The sequence below is a fragment of the Dipodomys merriami genome, unplaced genomic scaffold (assembly GCF_024711535.1).
Source record: "Dipodomys merriami isolate MVZ:Mamm:240054 unplaced genomic scaffold, mDipMer1.0.p SCAF_11, whole genome shotgun sequence".
NCBI lineage: Eukaryota > Metazoa > Chordata > Mammalia > Rodentia > Heteromyidae > Dipodomys > Dipodomys merriami.
In genome coordinates this window covers 9185316-9209728 of record NW_027202382.1, presented here as the reverse complement: position 1 = coordinate 9209728, position 24413 = coordinate 9185316, and the positions used below count along the sequence as shown (strand labels likewise).

General features: G+C 39.9%; 1 protein-coding gene across 3 annotated transcripts in view; it reads right to left on the bottom strand.

Moving 5' to 3' along the window:
* The window catches only part of Tek (TEK receptor tyrosine kinase), a 103658-nt gene extending 89282 nt beyond the window's left edge, over window positions 1-14376 (bottom strand). For 2 of the 3 annotated variants that reach the window (XM_070008281.1, XM_070008290.1), the window contains exon 1: window positions 13989-14376. In XM_070008281.1, coding sequence (XP_069864382.1) covers window positions 13989-14040 — 52 coding nt within the window. In that variant the 5' untranslated portion in view covers window positions 14041-14376. The remainder of the gene's footprint in view (window positions 1-13988) is intronic. The other variant, XM_070008300.1, reaches the window with a different exon arrangement.
* Between the last annotated feature and the right edge of the window lie 10037 nt (window positions 14377-24413).

Sequence of the window (24413 nt, the reverse complement as noted above, 5' to 3'; positions counted from 1 at the left end):
TTACTGGGGCTTGAACTCAGGGTCTTCTACTCCCTTAGCTTTTTCCTTGAAGGCTGGCACTCTACCACTCTCCCCTTCCAGATTTTCTTCTGGTTAACTGGAGATAAGTGCCCCTCCTATCTGTCTGGCTTCAAATCAGAATAATCAGATCTGAGGATTCTGAGTAGTTAGGATTCTTGGAATGAGCCACCAGCACCTGGCCTACAACTCATTCTTATTGTAGATTCTTAGTAACCTTAGTACATACTTTTCTCTCCTTATTAGGCCAAGATCTTATACTTTTTTTCACATATGACTTCTTTCTGACATCTCCAAATGGCCAGCACCACTGCCCTAGTACTTAGGGCCATTATTCAGGGACAGACATTGAACATAAGAACTATTATGCTGTGGCGATCGAACTGACTCCCAAGATGATGGTGGGCATGTAGAATATATAGTATTGGATGTGCCAAAGGGATAATTCCCATCCTGGGTAGACAGAAGAGAAGAGCAGATGATTTAATGTCAGATTTGTGGGCAATTTAAAACTTATGAATTATTTATTTCTGGACTTCTCCATGTAGTATCTCTAGCCTGAGGTTTACTAGAGATAAGTAAAACTGTGGAAAGCAAAGTGACAGATAAGAGGGGACTACTACATGCAGAGTCTTGGAGACAGAGTTCCCTTGGGAGCAATTTCCCCCATCACACAGGAAGACGTGGGAAATAATTCCAGCTAATATTCACTGAGCAACTGTTAGGAGCCTGTGTTTTGCTCAACATTCAACATAGTTCATGTAAAGTAACATCATTGTCCCCATGCTTCATAAACACGAAATGACACAGACATCACATTGTCAAACAGGGCTCCAGCCCAGATTATCTGTCCATGGCATCTATCCTCTTACCCCGTTGGCCAGAAGGTGCAAAGGTATGCTTGGTAACACTTATAATCCATGAGTTTCAGTAGAAAGTGATCTATAGGAAAAGGGAAAAGGCTCTCCTAATAGAAGCTAGTCCAAGTCACTGGCTCTCCTTGGCCTCAGTGGGAAAACAGTGATGCACTTAATGGTGAGTCTCCTCCTGGCTGGCAACAACACTGACTTTTGTTTGATCCCAGGCCTGCAGCTGGCAGGACTCATGCATTACTCATGTTGGAATCATACTTTGCCGATGGCTTATGCTCTCTAGAGTCACTCAGTGGTCAGGGCTGTGTCCAGGCCTGGTAGGAGATTACTACAGGCCTCTGAATGAAGCTAAGCTTCTGCAGCTGTTGTGTGTTTTTGGCTCCAGTTCCACACCTCTTGGCAGGTGGTTTGTGTGGAAGCAGTGCTGATGCTGGGTGTGAGATGCACAGGCCACAGAGGCCTGGGAGGGGCCAGGCAGTACACAGCAAGCTCAGGCCACCAGAGGCCTTGAGTCTCTGGCAATGAAGCACTTAAGACAGACAGGATAAGAATCTATACATTTGAATGACTTGGGATGCTGCAGGAGGTCACTCCTTGGAGTCCTGTGGGTAGAAATTGTATAGATACTAGGCCACTTTGTGAAGCCAATTTTTTTTCTCAGTTCCTCTGATAGTGAAGCCTCCATCATACATGGGTATTGATGGTTAGATGGCTAAATCAGTGACAATAGTAAGATCTACTTAGTGTTTTCTAAATTTAAGCATTGTTCCTAATGGTTTAGTGGATTAACTCATTCTTCCGTCCACATTTCATGAGGAAGCCAAATGACTTGTCTCACCATAAAAACCCGTAGTGTTGCTGTAGGCTAAATCTTGCCCTCCTTCCATCAACCCTCCTTGTATCCACATACTTGCTTTGTCCTCCTCGGGTCCAAGTGTACTTTCTAGCCTTTGAGTTTGGGTTTAACAGTATGTTCATTCTGAGCTTAGGCCTTAACAAACCTCACTCATTTCCCTGTGTTCACTCAGCCCTCTAGTGTTTCTAACATCACCAGGATAACAAATGCCTAAAATAATCTACTGATTCAAGGAGGAAGTGAAAACAAAGCCATCCAGACAGTCCACATAACCTGAAGCAAGAAACATGGCCACCTAAGCTTGTGAAGCTAGAAGGATATCCATACATCTGCGCCATAATGACTGGCCCAGACTTTGAATGATGCAGAGTGTATAAATCATTACTAGTGATTTAGGCACTGATTTCCAGAAGTCATTTGTTACACAGTGATAACTAACGAATGCAAGAATGAGGAGGCTAAGCTGCAAACTCTGGTACTGTGACTGCACACACCGGCTTTAGGCTTTAATTTACATCACTTTCCACATTCCACTATAGTGAAGAAACTTAGCCTTTCATGAGCTGCATGTATTTCAGCAAAGTGCCGAACTCTCACTGTCCGCACCTGTGAAAGGAGCAGGTTTGACATTAATGTGAAACATTAGTTCCATGTGACATCTCATTTCAAAAGAAAAAGATTCTCCAGGTAGGTCACACCTATCATCACAGCTGCTCAGGAGGCTGAGGATCCTTCAAGGAGGATCTCTTGGCACAGGAGGTTAGGACCAGCCTAAAACATAAGAAGACCCTATCTTTTAAAAAAATAGTAAGTAATAAAAAATGTCAAAAAGAATTTATGACTGTCTTTGAATTGGTATTCTTCGAAGACATTATAATCTTTGAAGTTGAGTATCCTACTCTTCTGCTGTTCTACGTAACAGTATATGGCCCCATCTCTCTCTATATATATATATACATATATATATATGATATATAATATGTATCATATATATTATATATACGTATATAATATATCCAGTCTATTTTTTTTTTTGGGATCCGGTCGTGGGGCCTGAACTCTGGGCCTGGGCGCTGTCCCTCAGCTCTTCAGCTCAAGGCTAGCGCTCTACCACTTGAGCCATAGCGCCACTTCCGGCTTTTTTCTTTTTGCTTATGTGGTGCTGGGAATCGAACCCAGGGCCTCAGTCATGCAAGGCAAGCACTCTACCACTGAGCCACCTTCCCAGCCCCTATATCCAGTCTATTACAGTGCATTTAGGAACCTAAAATAATTCCTTAATTCAGGTACTTTGGAGACCATATCCAGAGAAAATAGAATATCGGGGACAGATCTCTGCTTTGTCTATCAATAGCACCCTAAGCCAATATGCTACCTACACAATTTATTCTAACAGTCCTATTATTCGTTAACTAAACTTTTTCCTTAGTCTCTTTAGAAATTACCTTCATGTAATCACATGGAAGCTATGATACATATATACTTATAAATCTACCTATAAATTAGTAGATATTTAGTGTAGTTTATGCAGGTAAATACTACAACTAAAATATTCTTCTAAGCACCCTAATCTCATCTCTCAGGCCAGCAGTAGTCCACATAATGCATCTAGAAAAGCACATTTCATTTAACCAGAGAACTTATTAAAGCACTTCTCTGCCTGCATTGGGGTACTGGGTATGCCTGGTGCTAAGAATAGTGACATACCAAACACCACTCAGAGCCCAGTGGGCAAATCCAACAAATAAAGTGTGAATTGCAATTCAATGTTCTAAGTCGTACATCAAAAGCAAACACAAGGTTGCCCGTGACTGACACCTCTGAGGCCCCAGTGTGAACCCAGAAATTGTTTCTGCAGAGGCCAGTTCTGAGCTTCAAACACATACAATCTCACAGTAGCTCTCCTAGAGCCACTCGAAGATTTTTCACCTCCTCACCTCAGAAATTGTCAAGATCTCATATCCATTAACCCTTGAACAAAGGCCTGCAGTGGATGCATGCCTTTCCTCTGGTTCCAGGATAACAGTTCTAACAGCCTTGATCACGCATCCTTTTATAAGTCCATTCTCCAAATGCATCACACTCAGGCTCTGGGGTCACTTCCCAGGGAACCTATCTGCACACATGCCTTTGCCCTCAGGACACACACCTGCCTTTAACCCACACAAGGAGGTCAAGAATGACTTCTTGGAAGAAATGAGATCTGACTTAAACATCCAATATATATGGCAGGCAAGTGAAGAGAAGATGGCATAGGAAAAATCATAAAGGTTTGAAAGTAAATATTTAGTATGACTAGAATTCCTCCCAATGTAGCACAAGGAACTGAGTCACAAGGTCCCAGTGCAATCATCAGTAGGAAAAGACTGGCTCCTGAACAGCTGCTGATGACAACCAACTACCTCCACCATTCTCTTTGATTCCGAAGTGGGAGCCACAAAGAGTAAAACAGATAGATATTTATTATATCAGCCCCAAAAGATGAGTGATTTCCAGATGCAAGGGCTATGGACACAAAGAAGAATTCAAACTAAAAGGAGGGATTAGAAGAAAAAAAGTATTGAAACGGAAGCAGAGACATCCTCCTTTTTTCTCCCTCTTTCCTTTGCTCCCTCTCTCTCCAAACCTCACAAACTCACACAGTCTCTCTCTTTCCAGGATGGGTCCAAAAATCCAGTAAGAAGTTTAATCATAAATGAGGCAGATTCCACTTAGATTCAATTAATTGTCAATAACTAGAAAGCAATAGGTTTGGAATAAATGAAGTGAAGACCTACAGATAATAAACCATCCCAGAGCCCCGGTCATTCAAGACCCAGAGAAATGAAATTGGAGCTGGTTAAGCTATGCAAAGGAATTCCTCCTATCTGACAATCCAGATTTTTAGCAGAAGCCCAAGAATTGACATCTCTGCAATTCTCTGTCCTTGTTCCTGCTGTAAAGCCCAACTTTATAAGATTTTTTAAAAAATCCAGAGGCTCCTCTACCTAGATGAGTTTCTTGCTGTTGGAGATAGAGACATTCATTGAAAGGATTAGCACAAGACAAGAGGGTCCAGCTTTGTGTATAAAGCAAACAATTGAGACCATCAGGTTTTTAGTGAATGCTTACTATGCATGAGTGCTGTAGCACAGTAAATATGTTAAAAATACTTTCTCCTGCTGGATGCCAGTGGCTCACACCTATAATCCTAGCTACTCAGGAGGCTGAGATCTGAGGATTACAGTTCAAAGCCAGCCTGGACAGTAAAGTCTGTGAGACTCTTATCTCCAATTAACCCCAAGAAAATTGGAAGTGGCACTGTGGCTCAAAGTGGTAGAGCTCTAGCCTTGAGTGATAAGACTCAGGGACAATGCTCAGGCCCTGAGTTCAAGCCTCACGACTAATTGGAAAAAAAAAGACAAAATAGTTTCTCCTTTAAAATCTTTCCCCAAACCATATGAATCAGTGCTATTAGCCTCTTTTTTTTTTTTAGGACCCAGCTTGAGGTGACCATGAAACACTAGTTAGAAGACAGCACAGTGATGTTTTTCAGAGTGCTCAAGATTTGGGTTCAGGTCATTTTCAGGTCAAACCATATTCCACTGAGGTATATGGTCTTTCAGCTTGATACCCCTTCTAGAAGCAGAAACCCACACAAAATAGTCCATGCAGAGAAAAGAAACTGTCCCATATAACTGGAAGAGGTGAGGACAGGTCTCTGATTCCAACCTGTTCACCCAAAGATCAAATATGATGAAAATGCCTGTTATCGCTCTGTTCTGTGTTTGGCACTCATTGTTTTCTACCAAACACCAGCTTCCTTCAAGTGGCTAGAGAAGCTGTAGCTCCTGGCAGACAGTGTCTGAGAAAGAGAAGACGTTGCTTTCAAAGTCCTCAAGAATCCTCAAGGAAAGAGTCTAAATGGCCGGAGCCTCCTACCTATTCTACATGAACCAATTGCTATCATTAGATGAATGAGACATTCCATGATCTGACTGGCAGTCCTATCAGAATCACATGGCAGGCTTGGAAAAGGAAGAAAGATAGACAGTTCCAAGCAATGGATTCCCACTACATTTTAACGTGGGGCAAGTCATGTAACTTTTGTGAGTCTTGATTATCTCAGCTTTTCAGACAATGAGTAATAATGCTTAATGGGCATGGCATGACATATGAATGCTCAGATTAAAGCTCATATGAAACACCATTCACTTGATGGTAGTTGTTTTCATCATTGTTGTTGTTTTGTGGCTGTTTAAGGCACAGGGATCAATACTTGAAATCCATCCCAGATTCCCAGATGTCTCAAGCACTCTTGTCCCTAGGGTGGAGTCTCCTTTGGCTCTGTAGCCAGACGCCTTGCACAACTCAGGCCCTGGTGTGCCAAGGTTAAGCTGGTTCACCATCTGACGGCCACAGAGCAGTGAGTGCCTCCCTGGCCCCAGCAATGTCAATATTGCCTTCCTGACTCCGCCTATTGTATCTGGAGGAAAGTGGCAAGCATTGTCTTCCAACGCTCCCCCCAGGAAGCATGATATCACCCTGTAACAAAAGCGGGAAAGCTGACAGATCTGCTGGGCTGGGTGTGCCCATCACACCCACCTCACTGGTCAAGTCCTGGACGAGGGGTTGTAAGAAGCAGCAGGCAAAGAACAGTGGCCCACAACACCCTCACTCAGATGCCGAACTAGCCTCTGTAAGCTGGTCTTTAAATTCCTCCCCTGTTTTGTCATTCCCCACACCGTGCAGGAGGTGAAAACTGCCAGACCATAGAAATGCACTCCCCATTGCTGACAGAGGCGCTGAAGATTCAGGACTCTACCCATCTGGCAGGTTCTGGTCTTCATACCTGCTCCTATAGCTTTGGGGAAGGAACAGGGGGGAGAAGCACGGGGAGGGTCCTAGATGTAAAATGTGTTCTTCCCATGTGATGTGAGTTAAGGAAGAGTCTGGCCAGACTGGTGGGAATTGGGTTATCAGTTTAAATATTCCAGAAATAAGGGAGGTAACTGTGGACGTTCCCTTTCCTGAAGGCTGGGAGTGACGCCAGCTGATCTGCTGACACCCCTCCCAGTTCTGGTTCCATAATGCCGCCAGGGGAAGCTGGCTCTTAAAATAACATATCTGTAAACTGGTCCTCCATGCCAGGTCTGGAGGCGTGCACCCTGATGCCTGTATCTTACTGTCTCCTTCCAACTCTCTCCTCCTTTGTGGGCAACGAAAGGAGGGGCAGATGGGGAAAGTGGAGGAAAGAGTGACATTGTCCAAAAAGAAATGTACTCACTACCAGAGTTATGAAACAGTAACCCCTCTGTGCCCCTCAATAATAACAATACAATTATATTTTTTAAAAAAAAAAAAACCTCTCTCTTCCTGTGGGTACCATAACACCAAAATCTCTAACTCCCAGGACAGAAATCTGATTGGTTTTGCTTCTCCTTTGGCCATCTCCTCTTTCTCTTCTCTTCATTCAGCTCTTGGTTTATATCTATGTCTTAATCCCTCTCACTCAGTTCCCTTCTTTTGATCTTCCTATTGGAGAAACAAATTAACTAAATATCTCTTTACATGTAACATTAAAATCAATATCAAGCCCATCTCTGACCAGTTCCTTCTGCCTTTCTTTTTTGACACATGAAATGGTGCTACCATTATCCAAACTGAATGTTTCTCCCTACTAACCTCCAAATGCAACAAATAATGAACACTGCATTTTCTTCTCCTGAGCAAGGAGGAGAAAATATTATATTGCTCCTGAGAAAGTCATCTGTTCGACCCCGTATCCTTTTTGCCTGGCATGTTGAAAAAGCTGAATTGGCCCTGGTTAACAATTTCTGTCACTGTTATCTATCCTCCACACTATTAATTTTCCAAACACACAACACAAATATGGTAGACATACACTCTGATAATTTTCAACATAGACACAGTGAGTACAAGCTATTTAAAGAGCCCCAAGGTGCTTCTTGATCTGACCTCAACATCAATTCAGTACTTTCATCCTAAGATTCCAACTTCACTCAACAAATCTTCCAGCCTGCCCTACTACTTCACGACCCCCTTTTTAAATTGCTTCCCTAATCTAAGGTGAGTTCTTGTTTCTCTGTTTTAATCTTGGTTTTGAAATCACATATAACACATGACTATAATTGGCTGTGATTTTTGGCAATATTCACAACTGTTTAGGAGCTCCTGAACAGAATGAAAAATCCAAACTAAAAATAATTTTCAAATGTAATTCATTTTATTTATATTAAAGTTAGCAATTAAGGAGATTGGCATTATATGACATTAATATTTATTTATTGCAGTTTATTTATTGCAGAGATTGAATCAAGGCCATGTACATGCTAGATAAACACTCTGCCAGGGAGCATGCATATTCTATGCATCACCACTCCTCCTAAAATACTGTGTTTAAGAATTAGAGAATTGTTAGCCAGGCATTGGTAGCTCACTCCTACAATCCTTGCTTCTCAGAAGGCTGAGATCTGAGGATGATTCAAAGCCAGTCTAGGCAGAAAAGTCTATGAGACTCATCTCCACTAAACTACCCCCCCAAAAAAACTAGATGTGGAGCTGTAACTCAAGTAATAGAGCACTAGCCTTGAGTAAACAAGCTCAAAGAGAGCAACAGGCCCTGAGTTCAAGCCCCAGGACAGAACAACAAAAAAAACCATAGGGAATTGTGACAGCATTTGCCTAGCATGTATAATGCCCTAGGGTAGACTCCCAGCACTGCAAAAAATGTATATATGTATGTGTGTGTGTGTGTGTGTGTATATATATATATATATATATATATATATATATATATATATATATCTGGATAGATACATACACACACACTCACACATACACATATACCTAATTTTTAGATTTGCAGTTGTATTTTATAGCACCAGATCTAATAAGGATTTTTGTAGTCTTTGAAAAGCTTAGATTTTTCTAAATTGTTTCTATTTTGTATAATAACTTGTTATATCATTTAATTATAAAACTATACAACTCACCTGCTATTTCCCATTTATTGTCACTAAATGTGAGCTTAGAAGCCAGGCCCTATAGCTCACATCTGTAATCCTAGCTTTTCAGGAGGCTGAGATCTCAGGATCACAGTTTGAAGCCAGATTGGTCTGGAAAGTCTGTGAGACTTTTATCTCCAATTAACTACCAATAAACCAGAAGTAGAGCTGTGCCAAAAATGGTAGAGCACTGGCCTTGTGCAAAAAAGTTTAGGGACCTCCCAGGCCCTGAGTTTAAGACCCAGGACCAACATACACACACACACACACACACACACACACACACACACTCACACACAAATTGAAAGAGGAAATTAGCTATCCTTGTTTATATTCTGAGTTTCTGTACAGTAAAACATGGCCTCAAGTAAGCCCTCAGTGAGTCACCTTTGACAAAATAGACAGATGAATGAATAAATGAATGAATGAAGATTGGCATAAACAAGACTAATAGATATCTGCTGAATAAAAGGTATGCCTGTTATTAGTAATATCCAACAATTGTTCAATACCTATTCTTAAATAAAGGTCTGGTTAAATACCTTTTTATGAGGGTATTCTTTATGTTTCACACTGAAAGTAAGAAAGAAATTTTCTTTTGACTTTTTACATGAAGTATTGACCACATACTACCCTTTTATGAGTGAATATTACTGGCAATATGAAGTTGATGTGGTATAATTCATATTATTATTTCAACAGGGCTAAAATTCTTCCTACAACATTTCCTTTTTCCTTTGGTCAGCTGCAGAGTATCAACAACTTGTTACGACAACTATTAAAACTTCATTTAATAAACTTCATTTAATAAGATCTGTTGTCCAAGATTTTAGAGGCTAATTGGGTTAAATATACATGCCCAAATCTCAAAGACACAGTCCACATGGCCTGCACAGAATTAGAAGAACATAAGGAGGAAATGTTGGCTCAGGCAGGATGAGCTGAATGGCGTTAGTCAAATGGAAACTCAAAAAAAAAAAGGCCACTTCTAAATAGATGGATAGATAGCATGAGGAGTGAATCTGCTGAGCATAGAGATGGATCTTGTCGAAGTAGACAGGCCCTAACCAGGGACAAATGGATCATTGAAGGTACTGAATATTAGGTGAGGTATGTTGGTTGATGAGGGATAAATAACACAAAAATTGAGGGACTGGATTATATTCAGGCCCTGTAGGAGACAGTCTATGAGTAAGAAAAGACTTGCCTACCTCCTAGAAAAGATTAGATCAGTTCAATTAACCCAGTGGTCCTAGTAACAATATTTCTTTAATTACATTGTTGTCATTTTTATTGAGAGAGTTCTTCCTTGCTAAGCACAGCAACAATCGTTATACAATCTTGAGCAATGAGAATTTCATACAGAAAAAGTGTGGAAACACAGGCTTCAAGAAGTTTAGTAAATTGTAATGGTTATCTTACTTATGCTTTAACTCCTTTAGCTTGTCTATTATGTTTGCTGTCAAATTTCTCAGGATCTTCAGTGTCTAGTGGATATGCTCTAAGCAGATTGAAGTAATTACTATTTCTGATTTGTACCTTATATTTCTATTAATGCAACATTATTCCAGGTTGTACATTATCTTTTCAGCAAACATAGCATATGCTGGCTCTCACAATTTTTTTTCTGTATCACTTAGATGTGAGTCACAAGACTTTTCAGTACACCAGTTCTCTTCTACACTAACACACATAATCTGTCATGTGAATCCAAACACAGAACTTAAAATTTATCTGATTGGAGTCTGGACTGCCTTTCTTGTCTAGAGAAATCTACCAGAATCATGATCCTGATTCTTTATGTTAACCAGAGATCAATCAGCTGAGATGGAATAAGCAGATGTCATAATGTCACTTGTTTTTTGGGGGGAGGAGGGTGCCAGTCCTGGGCTTGAACTCTGAGTCTGAACATTGTCCTTTAGCTATTTGTTCAAGGCAACGCTCTACAAATCGAATAACTCTACTTCTGGCTTTTTAGTGGTTAATAGGAGATAAGAGTCTCACAGACTTTCCTACCGAAGCTGGTTTTGAACCACAATCCTCAGATCCCATCTTCCTGAGTAGCTAGGATTATAGGTGTGAGCCATGGATGCCTGGCCCGCACATGTTTTCTGATGGATGGAGCCTCAGGAGATAAATGATCATTTAAGGAAAATTCAGAACCCACCCATGTAAGTCCCCCAGAGCATATACCAGTGTCTTGGATGGACTTGGAAGATACTTTCCCTCCTGGGGACATGGCTTAGAAGAAATAGACTTGCCATGCACTGGTGGCTCATACCTGTAATCCTAGCTTCTCAGGAGGCTGAGATCTGAGGATGGTGGGTCAAAGCCAGCATAGACAGAAAAATCCTCATTAGACTCTCATCTCCAATTAACCACTCAAAAGCTGCCAGAAGTGTTGCTGTGGCTCAAGTGGTAGAGCACTACCCTTGAGCACAAAAAGGCTCAGGGACAGTGCCCAAGCCCTGAGTTAAAGCCCCACAACTGACAAAAAAATAAATAAATAGACTTCCAAGAATCTCTCTCAAGCAGAACAGAAGGGGAAGTACTAAGATCTCCCAACAAAGACAATGTTGAGAAAGAAGCACCCATAAAGGAAGCCAAGCTCTTCTGTTTGAGAATAATTCCAAGGCTGTCCCTGATCCCAGCTTCTACACTACGCAGACTTGACTTTAACCTTCCAAGCCCAACTCTAATGAAGAAATTCCATCTGAAACCATTGTATTGACCAAATAACATCTCCTCTAACATCTCAGGGGAGATTTTTGCTGTCTCTAAATCTAGATGTGTAAGATGTCCAAGGATCCAGAGAAGTGATAGGAAGGAGCGCTGCGAGAGACTTCTCACTGCATCAGCACTGATCACAACAGACCTGCCATGGTAATGTAGAAAGTCAGCTTTGTGTTTACAACTCTTTAGGGCAAGCGTTTTGGTCTGGTGAGGATGAGTGAGGAAGCAGAGAAAGGGTAATATGTGTACTTGAACTTGTTTGTAAGCTGAAACGGGGATGATTCTCAATCAGGGGACAAATCTAGGAGAGGCTGGGGAGCAGGAGTCCTAAAAATTACTTCCCTCTTCCAATCTCTTATAAGCCTGTAGCTCTACCACCCAGAGGCACCTTGATTAAGGCAAATGTGGCTTGTTTGTTGTTGTTTTTTTAATTCTGCTTGTTTAGGAAAAAAAGGGGAGGGGGACTATCGGACTAGAAGAGCAACCAAGAAGCCACAAGCCCCTTCTTTTATTACTGTAGTCATCAGAGGAGTTGGGCTTGAAGATGGGATCCTATGGTGGCGACTTAAGCAAGCTGGACTCATGCTGCTGCAGTGTGCCACATTCTGGGAATATTCATGGTCATGGGGGTTTAGATTAGAAATGCGAAAGTTTCCATTTGACACTACCTACCCACCCGACCAGTAGCCCTGTGAGCATCACTCTTGACTTCTAACAAAAGCGTAAGCATTCTTCCCCTCCTTTCCTTTCTCTCCTCAAGGCCCTGGGATTGGCCTTGTTTTGTTTTGTTGTGCTTTGCTTTGCCGTGTTTTGTTTCAGAGACCTAAAGTCGATCCAGAGGGATTGTTTGGACCAGAAAATCTTTTTGTTTTATTTTATGACAGCTTTTCTAAGCTTATATTGTAAAGCACCCTAACATAAATATTTTAGAGGAAATACTGAAGTTAAACATCGTTATGTGGGTGAAAGCATGTGTATTATTTAATGTAAAAGAAATGTAGAGCAACTGCAGACCCCAGGGCTCTGCATTGCTCTAATCCCTAGGCAGAATCAGTTCCAGACTTCATATCATTGGTAAATAGAGCACTTGAAAGCACACCAAAACATAGAATCTGAACACTTAAAAAAGAGTATTACTAGAGAAATATAATTTATTCATTGCTACAAAAAACTTCTACACATATACTGAAGCCCTTCTGAGTCTAATCTCTCATTTCCAGTAATTTATGAATACCTTCTTCCCCTTAAGAATATTATTGAAAAATCTTAAAACACTTGTGGTTGAGAGCAAACTGAAAATCTATCAAATGAACCATATGAAATGGCATTACCTTATCAGATTAATTTAAGTTTTGAACATTTAATAGAACATGTTAGGCCCAGAAAAACAAAAATAATATAGCAGTTACTTACATGTATTTGGATCAACTTCAGTTACTATAGAGTAACCTTAAAATATACTATAAGTAAACTATATATGGCACACTATTCTATACTATAGTTACAGTCATTTATTATAAGGTAACCTGTAATTAAGCTCATTTTCCCAAATGCTTTTCCAACATCATCACTGCAATTTTTGTTAGAATGTTCTCAAACCAAAGAAGAGAGATTAGTGGTAGCCATGTAATTTGATTTGAAGCTCAGGTTGTAAAGCCACTTTTACCTTGGGTCAGATAACTGCCTGGTCTTTAGGACCCACAGCCGCCTAAACTCTGTGTAATACACACACCAAGCCCAGCTCTTCTGGTCAACCATTCCTCCAGTAATGCTTCTTCTACCTTTCATAATTTGTGCCCAGTAATTGGGGTAACCTGGCAAAGCTTGAGCTTCTTTGGGTCAATAAACACTGAATTTCTGTATGCCAAACATCTTTAAAGGAAAAGTATATAACCTAAATGTCTCTGATCCTAACTATCAGATAAAACAAAAAGCCCAGAATATGACTGCTTTGATTAGACAGTTAATGAAATCTTTCTAGAAAAGCATTTTGGATCTCATTTAACAATGAGAATCTATATATTGCCTTAAGTGGCATAATAAAATGAATTTTACTTTATTTTTTTAATTACAGAGGTTTTCTTTGAAGCAAGTAAAACCAGGTTTAATTCCAGTTTTTTTTCTATTCTTAATAAGAAAAAAAAACCACTCCAGAACAAGAGGAACAAGAAAATAATGCACACTAGTAATGAGATTTCTTCAAATCACCAAGCAGACTGATGAATTAACCAGCCCTCAGAGAACCTGTGACAGACAGCACAGGAGGCAATGGTCCAAGAAGAGAACCGTAGAAAAATCAAATTCATCACAAAGAAAAAAAAAAAGAAAAATCAAATTCATACCACAGGGACTTTGCATTTGCTAACTGAGAGTCACCAAGAAACAGTGCCGATATCATTACAGTCACCCCTGGAGAAGAAGCTCTAGGATTTGGTTGAGACAGCCTAATAGTCACAAACACTCTTTAAAACTATGAAATTCACAAATAAAGCCAAATCTTACCAGAAAGGAGAAAGCTGAGTCCATAGAGAATTAAGCCAGCTAAAGAGTCCATGCTTCCCCAAATCTCCCCATCCAGCGGCCACAGATGTGCATGAGGTCCTCAAGATCCTTTCACAAGCCCAGAGCTTTGTTACTTTCCACTTGCATGTTCTCCTAGCTCTTGTTTACAAGTTAGAGGCAAGAAAGAACAGCACAGAAGCAGGCTGTAACAGTCTCATTTCTGACTGAGCACAGGGAGTTTTAAGTTCCTTTTTCCTGTTTCCTTTGTAGATTAGGATGGGAAAGGCTGCATCTTAAAGGCATTTGGTATCAGCAGGGCTGGGGCCACTGCAAATCCTATCCATCTTGCAATTCATCAAAACACTTATCTGTTGCCTCTGCTCCTGCCTTCGCTGCTGTTGGAGGGGTAGAGGAATTTTTGTTGGAAGTATAGTCCTGGTCAGCATTTTTCAGAAACAATAGGGGTGTCCTCTCTAGGCGGGGGAACTGTGAATAACAAGCCCTCCACCTATGTGTGGTATGCGATGAGGTCCAACCCTTCTCAGACCTCTAACAATTCTCTGGGGTCCACTTGAGATCCCGATAGAAGGGGCTTTGGGGAATGGGGGGGACAGTTATTGCTTTGATTTTTTGTTTGTTTGTTTTTGCATGTAACCCACATGGGTTGAATTGGGAAAAGAAGATTCCTGTCATGGGAAAACACAACCTGGAAAGCAATTCATTTCAGGGCACACCAGCTAGCTCAACCCTCAACATAGCCACAAGGGACTACAATCCAAAACTGCAAGCCTGGCTTCCCTCACGCACATGGCCAGTTGTTTGGCCATGAGCCTAAACACACGCATGCTACTGGCTACAGCTTTAATTTTTATTAACATTTCGTCGGAGGGTGATCTAAGTTCTTGAAGAACTTGGCACAGGAAGATTTTGTAATAGAAAGAATTTCATAGTTATTGGTTACATCAGTGTTTCAGAAGCAAATTAGGTTCACAATCTTAAAAATAAATGGTGTAAGAAACAAACAAAGATGATTATGTGGAAATAAAAAGGAGTGACCATACATACAGGGAGTCTGTGGCCAAAAGAAACAAAGGCCACTGTAGTGATGTTAGGTACAATGAGCTCAAAAACCTTAAACTTATCCACATGATTATTTCTTCATTGTGTGAACTGACTTCAGAAAAATCTGTATTCTTTATCACCGGCCTTCACAGAGGGGGAAAAAATTGTCCACTCCTTTCCCCAACCCCACAGGAAGAGGCAGATGCTTTTGGTCTAGACTAATTTCTGGTTCAGGGCTTATCATGAAAGGGACGATCCTCTCACTCCAGACACTCTTTTTAAGCACACTTAATGTCAAATACTGACTCCACAACATATATATTTAAAATGATCAGAATACCTCTTTCATAGGTTCTTGCTTGTTTTATTTTATTTTTAATGACAGGGTCATAGTACGTAGGCCAGGCTGACGTGGCCTTTGCCATCAGTCTCTCAAATATTAAGATTCCATAAGCCGGGTGCTGGTGGCTCACACCTGTAATCCTAGCTACTCAGGCAGCTGAGATCTGAGGATTGTGGTTTAAAGCCACAACCTGGGTAGGAAAGTCTGTGAGCCTATAATCTCCAATAAACCACCAGAAAACCGGAAGTGGTGCTGTGGCTTAAGTGGTAGAGTGCTAGCCTCGAGCTGAAAAGCTCAGGGACAGCTCCCAGGGCCAGAGTTCAAGACCCACAACTGACCAAAAATGGTACACACACACACACACACACACACACACACACACACACACACACATATATACATATATATATGTATATCTCACTATGCCCAGATCAGAATTAAATAAAATTGAGAAATATGTTTGGCACTGTGGCTTAATTTCTTGAAGACTTTTGGTGGATGTTAACAAGTTCATGTCTTGTCATCTTTCCATTCTGATTTTACTTTAGGTCTAAAGAGCTTCTGCATAAAAGCCATTTCTAGTCCTGGGTGATGGATTTAAGTTTGACATTATAAAGGGCCATCCTAAGGGTCAGACATTCGGAGTTCTAGTACCTGTTCTGCGGTGATCTGCCTGCGAGGCCTTAGGCAAGTCACTTTCCATCTCTAGTCCTGTGTCCTTTCAAAGCCTTAGCTGCCATGTTATTAAAACAGAGCACATTTCCAGCTCTCCCAGACTTTCATAGTGGCACAGACACAAAGCCACCATCATCTTTGCAATGCCAAGATGAGAAATCAACTTGAGGATGTTAAGAGGAGGACAGTTTATTTCATCATTTTAGACTTAATGATAGAACAGGAAAAGAAATTACTCACACCAAGTCTAAATACTTCATTCTACACTTGAGGACACTGGCCCCAAGCCAAACAAATGTTAATGCAAGGCCTTGGAACAAACTCAAGGGTACCTACCTTCTAGGCACAAATTTCCTTTGTTTATGCTTGATGGTCCCATGAGGAAACTATGCTTACAGCCTTGCCTTTGACTAGATCTTGTGGGCAGAAAGTGCTACCTGCTGCCTTTTCAGAGGTGACTTCCCCTGTAATTCAGAAAAGCAGCTTAGTTTCATGATTGCCCCATTTTTCATAAGATTTGCCATTGATAGCTAATTAATGCTTATGTCAAGGAAAGAGTTTTGAAGTCAGGCAGACTTGGGATGTATTTGTAATTTACTCTCTGTATGACCAAGACAATTGAATTCAAATCTCTGAATCTTACCTTTATCATAGTTAATAAAATTGGAAGGTATTAGCCAAGCAACAATCTGGAGGACTGTGGTTTGGCCCTGGGAAGAAAAGACTGCAAGATTCCATCTCCAATATAACAGCAAAAATCCAGGTTGGAGTCATTGCTCAAGTGGTAGAACATCAAGCTCTACCAAACAAGCAGAAAAATCATGAGGCCAGTACTTGAAAAAAAAATGAGGATGCTGAATTAGCATTCTCCTTTATATAGATGAGGTATAGATATATAGATGAGGATATAGATAGACAGAGATATAGCACAAATATATATTGAATAAAGACATTTTATCAATATATTCATAATCTGACTTGTTGAATTGAAACTCCCCAGTACAACTACTTAAAATGTAAAATAATTTTAATTTTTTTCTGTGAGTCCTGGGGTTTGAAGTCAGTGCCTGATCGCTGTCCCAGAGCTTTTTCTTTCAAGGCCAGCACTCTACCACTTAAGCACTATATTCAGCTTTTTCTGAGTAGTTTATTAGAGATAAGAGTCTCATGGATTTTCCTGCCCAGGTTAGATTTGAACCGTGGATCCTCAGATTTCAGCCTCCTGAGTAACTAGTATTACACGTGTGTACCATAGTTGCCTAGTATCATTTTTAGTCTTATATTACTTTGTGTTTTTGCCATGATAATTCACACATGCATCCATTATAATTTGGTCAGGTTAATCTCATTTATTACTCATTCTTTCCCCATTCCCCTAACAACCCCCCCCACCCATCACTTAGTACTTTCCATGAGTTTCCTTATACCTTCTTCTTTATACTATAGTTCCAAGATCTTTTAAAATAATGAGCATATCTAAACAAAAGAGATAGAGGGTATATCCTTGACAGTTGACCCAGGGCAGCAGGATTTACTTTAAAACACTCACAGGCCAAAGGAAAAAATAAAAAGAAAGAAAGAAATCAAATGTGAGGAAACAGTCCCTTCCAGGATCTGAGCGAACAGCCCAGGTGTTCACCAAGGCAGGTACCTTAGCCTGGGCATCTTGCTTGGGCGCCCTGTGCCTCTGAGCCTCCAATCATCACAGCTGGCCTCTAAGCATTTCCATGAACTTTTCTGTGGCTAAGAGAAAAGGAAGGGTCATTAACAACTAAGTCTTGGCCTTCAGCCTGGACACCACGGTTAAAAGTGGCAACACCCACTCGGGTCTAGAGGTGGAAAATACCAGACCCACTCCAGCCCATTTACTGTAAATGCATCCAGCTATTTTTGTACTCCTCCTTTCCTTTTCTCTTTCACTTCTCTTCTTCTTCCTTTTTCTTTTGAAGCATGGAAATGGCACATGCTGCCCGAGTCCTTGGAAAAGACACAAAAATAGAAAGTGTGGTCTCTGCTTTTGAAGCTCACATTTACTCAAGCCCAGCAACAATGCATCAAAACAGGAAAAGTTAACTAACAAAACCAGCATTGTGTGCTCAAATACCAAAGAGTGAACAGCCAGTAAAAGGTTTACAAGTTCTTTGTGTTGGCGCCCTTCAGGCCATGAAGCACCAATTCTCACCCCAATTTTTATTCTCCTAGACGCTCCTATGGAAGGAGCTTTCTACTTTATTTCTGTTTCTTCTTCCTTCCTTCTTTTTTTTTTGTACCAGTATTGGGGCTTGAAGCTATACTTAAAGCTTAAATAATACTTCAGCTTTTTACCTCGAAGCTAGCACTCTACTACTGGAGTCACAGCTCTCTCTACTTTTGAATTTTTCCTGGCCAATTTGAGATAAGAGTTTCACAGATTTGTCTACCCCAGCTGGCTTTAAACCATGATTCTCAGATCTCCTAAAGAAGGTAGGATTACAGGCATGGGCTACAGTGCTCAGTTTACACCACTTTTCTTTATTCATCTGTTGATAGGCACCTACATTGATTTATTATCTTAGCCACACTGAAAAGTGCCACAACATAATCATGGACATGCAAGTGTCATTTGTGTGCTAGCTTCATTTCTAGCTGCATCATACTGAGGCTCTGTTTTTAGGTTTTTGAGAAACTATCTTACTGATTCCCACAGTGGCTAGACTAATTTATATTTCCACCAACAGTGGGTTCCTACCTGAAAAGGTTTTCCCTTTTATCTACATCCTCATAGAATTTGTTACTTTTTCAAAATTTATTTTTTCTAGTTCCCTTGAATCTTTTTGCATTCTTTGAACTTAATTTTCTTTTGTTATTGTGAAAATACTGAACTTAATTTTCTCTGTTTCCTAGTTTTTATAGAAAGTACTACCATTAATTTGAGATTTTTCTTTTTTTTAATGTAATACTGTAAAATTTCCTATAAGGATTACATTCATTTCACCCTATAAATTTTAGTGTGCAATTTTATTTTCTTTTAGTTCAAAACTTCATGTAGTTTCCCTTTATCCCATGAGTCACTTGTGTTGTGTTACTTTGTTTTCAAAAATTTAGGGGATTTTCCAGGTCTCTTTCTGTAAATGATTTCTAGTATAATACTGTTGGGATCAGAGAACATGTTTTGCATGATTTTAGTTATTTTAAATTTGTTGAAGTTTCCTTATGTCCCAAACTGTGACCAAACTTGGTAAATGTTTCTTTTGCCTTTGTGAATTCTACTATTATTGGGTGGGATGTTCTACAATTTTCAATTATGTTCAATTCAGTCATAATTTTGTCTTTTTTATCTTTACTGACTTCTATAATTTTATATCAGTTCCTGAGGAGCAAAATTCTCACAATTGGCCTATAATAATCAATTCTGAAAACAACTTCTTAATAAATTTTTTCCAAGTCTTTCTATTTCCTGGTAAATGGCACAATATCATTCTTTCTGCTGGATGTAGACTTCCATTGTGTATATACACCATATTTTCCTGATCCATTCAACCACTGAGGGACATGTAGGCTGATTCCATATCTTGGCTATGGTAAAAACAGAAAAACAAAGAACAAAAAACAAAAATGAAAAAAAACAATGCTACAATGAACATGGTTGTGCTTGTGGCTTTAGTGTAGCCTTGTCTGTGGTCCATTGGATAAATGCTCAAGGGTAAAATTGCTGGGTCATAGGGAAGCTCTATGTTTAGTCTTTTAAGAAACCACCTTCTTACTACTTTCCAGAGTGGTTGAACTAGTTTACATTCCCACCAACAGTGTAGTAGTGTTCCCTTTTGGTTATGTCCCCACCAGCATTTGTTACTGTTAGTTTTTCTGATAATGGCCCTTCTAACTGTATTGAGATAGAATGTTAATGTTGTTTTGACTTGCATTTCTTTTATGGCCAGAGATGTTGAACACTTCTTCATGTGTCTATTGAGAGAAGTTAGCCAGAGCCAAAGAAAGAGGCTTCATGGTTTCCCTCTTTTGTGGAAGCTAGAATGCACTTATAAATCTACAAGTAAACACACTGAGTGATTTTTTAAGAAAGTGTGTGTGTGTGTGTGTGTGTGTGTGTGTGTGTGTGTGTGTGTGTGTGTGTGTATGCACCCACACTGGGACATGATAAATTATATAGGACTCTAGTCATTCACATATTGAGGCCAAAGGAGGATATGCATACGAGTGGTAGACAAAGGTTCACTAGCTATGTACAGGGGATCATATAAGATAATATTCTATGAAATGAACTCCAAGAAAAGGAAAAAAGAGACATTTTTTAGTTTCCATTGTTGCTGTTTTTGTTTTCTTTTCCTTTTGTTTTGCTTGTTAGTTTGTATTTGGGAGGGGAAGAGAGGGCACGTAAAAAGTGGAACAAGGATGAATAAATATAACAGTGCTATTCACTAGACACTACCTGGAAAATGAAGTGTACATCTTATGGGAGGGGATGAGAGGGAAAAACAAGGAGAGAGCAATGGAAGGGGAGACATGATTAAAAAAGAATTGTACTCATTACTCATTAGCTGTAACTATAACTCCTCATGTAACTATAACTACTCTGTATATCAACTCTACAATAACACTGATTTTTTTAAAAAGAAAACAAATTCTTAGGTTTATTCATATTTAAGAATTAACATTTGTCATCTTCGTAAATTGAATCACTTACCCTAAATATTAGTAACACATATTTTTTGGTGGTGTTGTTTTGTTTTGTTTTGTTTTGTTGTGTGCCAGTCCTAGGGCTTGAACTCAGGGCCTAGACTCCATCCCTGAGCTTTTTTTTTGCTCAAGGCTAGCTCTCTACCACTTGAGCCACAGCTCCACTTCTGGCTCTTTTGGTAGTTTGGTGAAGATGAGTCTCATGGACTTGCCTGCCTGAGCTAACTTCAAACCACAATCCTTAGATTTCAGCCTCCTGAGTAACTTTGCTATAGTAGTAGTACTACAGGCATGAGCCACCAATGCCCGGCTAACAACTTTCCAACTTTCTAAACACAAATATTGAAGTAGATGTGGTGATGCATGGGATGTAACTTCCTTGTAGAGTGCTTGCTGAGCATGCACAAGGGCCTAGGTGTGATATCTAACACGGCAGTAAATTAAGCAAGCAAACAAACAAATGAAATTCAATGTCTTTTTTTTTAATTGTGAGAATACCATACAGAGGAGTTACAATTACATGGGCAAGATAACAAGTATATTTCTTATCAAGCATTGTTGCCTCCTCTTTGTTTCCCTTCCCATCCCTTCCCATACTCCTCCCACTTCCCCCCCATGCTCCCCCCCCACTCCTCTCCCCCACCCCCGCACCAAAGTTGTAAAGTTCATTTTCGACATAATGTCTTGTACATCTCATTGTTGCAATGGGTCCACCTGTATCCCTATTTAAACAATTTTTTCCCTTCCCCTCCCCAACTTATACCAATATCAAATACAGTGAAAACAAGGGTTATACTGTGGGGGAGGGACATACAAAGCAACAAAACAATCACCTTATAAATATGTTAGAAACAATAGCAAGAAAGAAAAAAACCACTTGTGTCCTTATCTTGGGGTTCATTTCACCTAGCATCATCTTATCTGACCGTTTCTGCTTGTCTCAGACATATACTAGTTATTGCAAATAAGGGACACTGGCTTACTTCACTCACTAGCCATACAAAAGACAAAGGTCGGGGCTGGGAAGGTGGCTCAGTGGTAGAGCACTTGCCTTGCATGCTCGAGGCCCTGGGTTCGATTCCTCAGCACCACATAAAAAAAAAGCCGGAAGTGGCGCTGTGGCTCAAGTGGTAGAGTGCTAGCCTTGAGCTGAAGAGCTGAGGGACAGTGCCCAGGCCCAGAGTTCAGGCCCCACGACCGGACCCAAAAAAAAAAAAAAAGACAAAGGTCTTATATCTAAAATATACTTGGAACTCAAAAAATTAAATCCCCCAACAACAAATTCTCAAAGAAACAACTGCCTTATAAATAAGTGGACCAAAGACTTACAGAGAAACTTCTCTGAAGAGGAAAGAACGATAGCTAATAGACACATGAAGAAATGCTCAACCTCTATAGCCATAAAAGAAATGCAAATCAAAACAACACTGAGATTCCACCTCACCCCAGTTAGAATGGCTATAATGAAGAACTCTAATAACAACAGATGCTGGAGGGGATGTGGATAGAAGGGAACCTTACTGCATTGTTGGTGGGAGTGTAAACTTGTTCAACTACTTTGGAAAGTAGTATCGAGGTTCTTCAAAAGATTCCACATAGAAAGGAAGTGACGCTGTAGCTCAAGTGATAAAGCGCTCACCTTGAGCTGAAGAGCTGAGGGACAGAATTCAAGCCCCACAATCAGCAAAAAAAAAAAAAAAAAAAAAGAAGTGAAAAACTCCACATAGAGTTCCTCTCTGACCCAGCAATCCCACTTTTGGGTATTTACCCAAATGGTCACAAACAAGACCATACTAAAGCAACCAGCACAACTATGCTTATTGTAGCATTATTTACCATAGCTAAGATATGGAACCAACCCAGATGCCCCTCAGTAGATGAATGGATCAAGAAAATGTGGTATATATACACAATGGAATTCTATGCCTCCATCAGAAGGAATGACCCATTTGTTAGGAAATGGAAAGACTTGAAAAAAATTATACTAAGTGAAGTAAGCCAGGCCCACAGAAACAGGTTCCATGAGACTCTTATCTCCAATAACCCACCAGAAAACTGGAAATGATGCTGTGGCTCAAGTGGTAGAGCGCTCACCTTGAGCTGAAGTGCTGAGGGACAGCGCCCAAGCCCAGAGTTTAAGCCCCATGACCAACACCCCCAAAAAGTATTTTTTTTCCTCTAATATGTTCAAAATGAAATTGAACTCTGGCACTCCTTCTCTTTAAAGTATCTGGGAAATTAAATTCTAGTGCTCATTATACACTATTATTTGTTTTCATCAAGCTGATTTTTGGTGAGCAAGTCCCAGCCCTTGCCTTTGCCCTCTCCTTTTTAAGAATTCCATATGTGAGGTTGGCACTGGTGGCTCATGCCTGTAATCTAATCCCAGCTATTCAGAAGTCCAAGATGTAAAGATCACAGTTTGAAGCCAGTGTGGGCAGAAAGGTCCATGAAATTCTTACCTCCAATTAACCAGCAGAAAGCTAGAAGTGGAGCTGTGGCTCGAGTAATAGAACACCATCCTTGAGCAAAAAGAAAAAGAAAACAATTCAATACCTAGAAAATTCTGTTTGTGCACAGAGAGGCCACCTTTTTATTAGGACTGTGTATTTTAAATAAGATCAACTGATGCAAGTGTTCACAATGATATTCCAATTGGATCTGAAGTTCTAGTACATGATTTCTTCACTACCAGCTATGTCTTTCAGTGGTGGATGAAGTCTTTCAGAGAACTGAACAATGGGAAAATGACCTTTTCTTAACTCGAAGCTACTTTTTAAAGTCAGAGTTTGGATCAAAAGAAGAGGAAGGTTTTGGAGTCAAGCTGGCAGACATGATGAGAGTAATAACTGCTCAAAGATGACTTCACTGAAGAGTGTTAAGATTAAAAAATAATCATGTTAAAAGAACCCCAAAAAGCTCTAATTTTCATTAAAAGTTAATAAGGTTATTCATGCAGAAGTGAATGCAACAGAACATTGCTTCTTTTGATTTTATTTGTACTTTTTGACCCAGGACATGGGTTTTAAACAGTACTGTTTACTGTTATACTATTTAAGCAACATTTATAAATATATAAAGTAAATGTAACATAAATATATTGTATTTTGCATATTATAAATATTACTTAAAATATTTACAAATATACAAAATAAACAATAATTATAAAAGGCATTTTTAAACAGACTATAGCAGCACCAAAGGTAGAAAGAATGGCAAAGGGAGCTGGTACAAAGGGAGAAAAGTAAGATAAATTCAGTTGCTGTTTTGTATAATTTGCATAAAACATCTAACATAGTACCTAAAGATAATAGTGATTACTGTCATCATCATCATAATCATTAACATCACCAAATATAACTCATATAGTCCCTTATATAATTTCCTATAGTCCCCAAAGAAAAAGCTTAATCAGGCCTCTCTCATAGTACCTGGCCTATTACTGGGGACCATTTCTTCTTTCTCACATGCTATGATTATGAGCATATCTCTGTATCTCCAGCCATTATCCCTGTAAAAGTGAATCAAGTTGGAACATGAAATAGAGACTTTTGGACTATTTAGAAGATGTTCTGGTTGGGAATATATTTTGCTACCTCAGAAACCCAAATGAAGCCAGGCACCCATGGCTCACACCTGTAATCCTTACTCAGGTGGCTGAGATCTGAGGA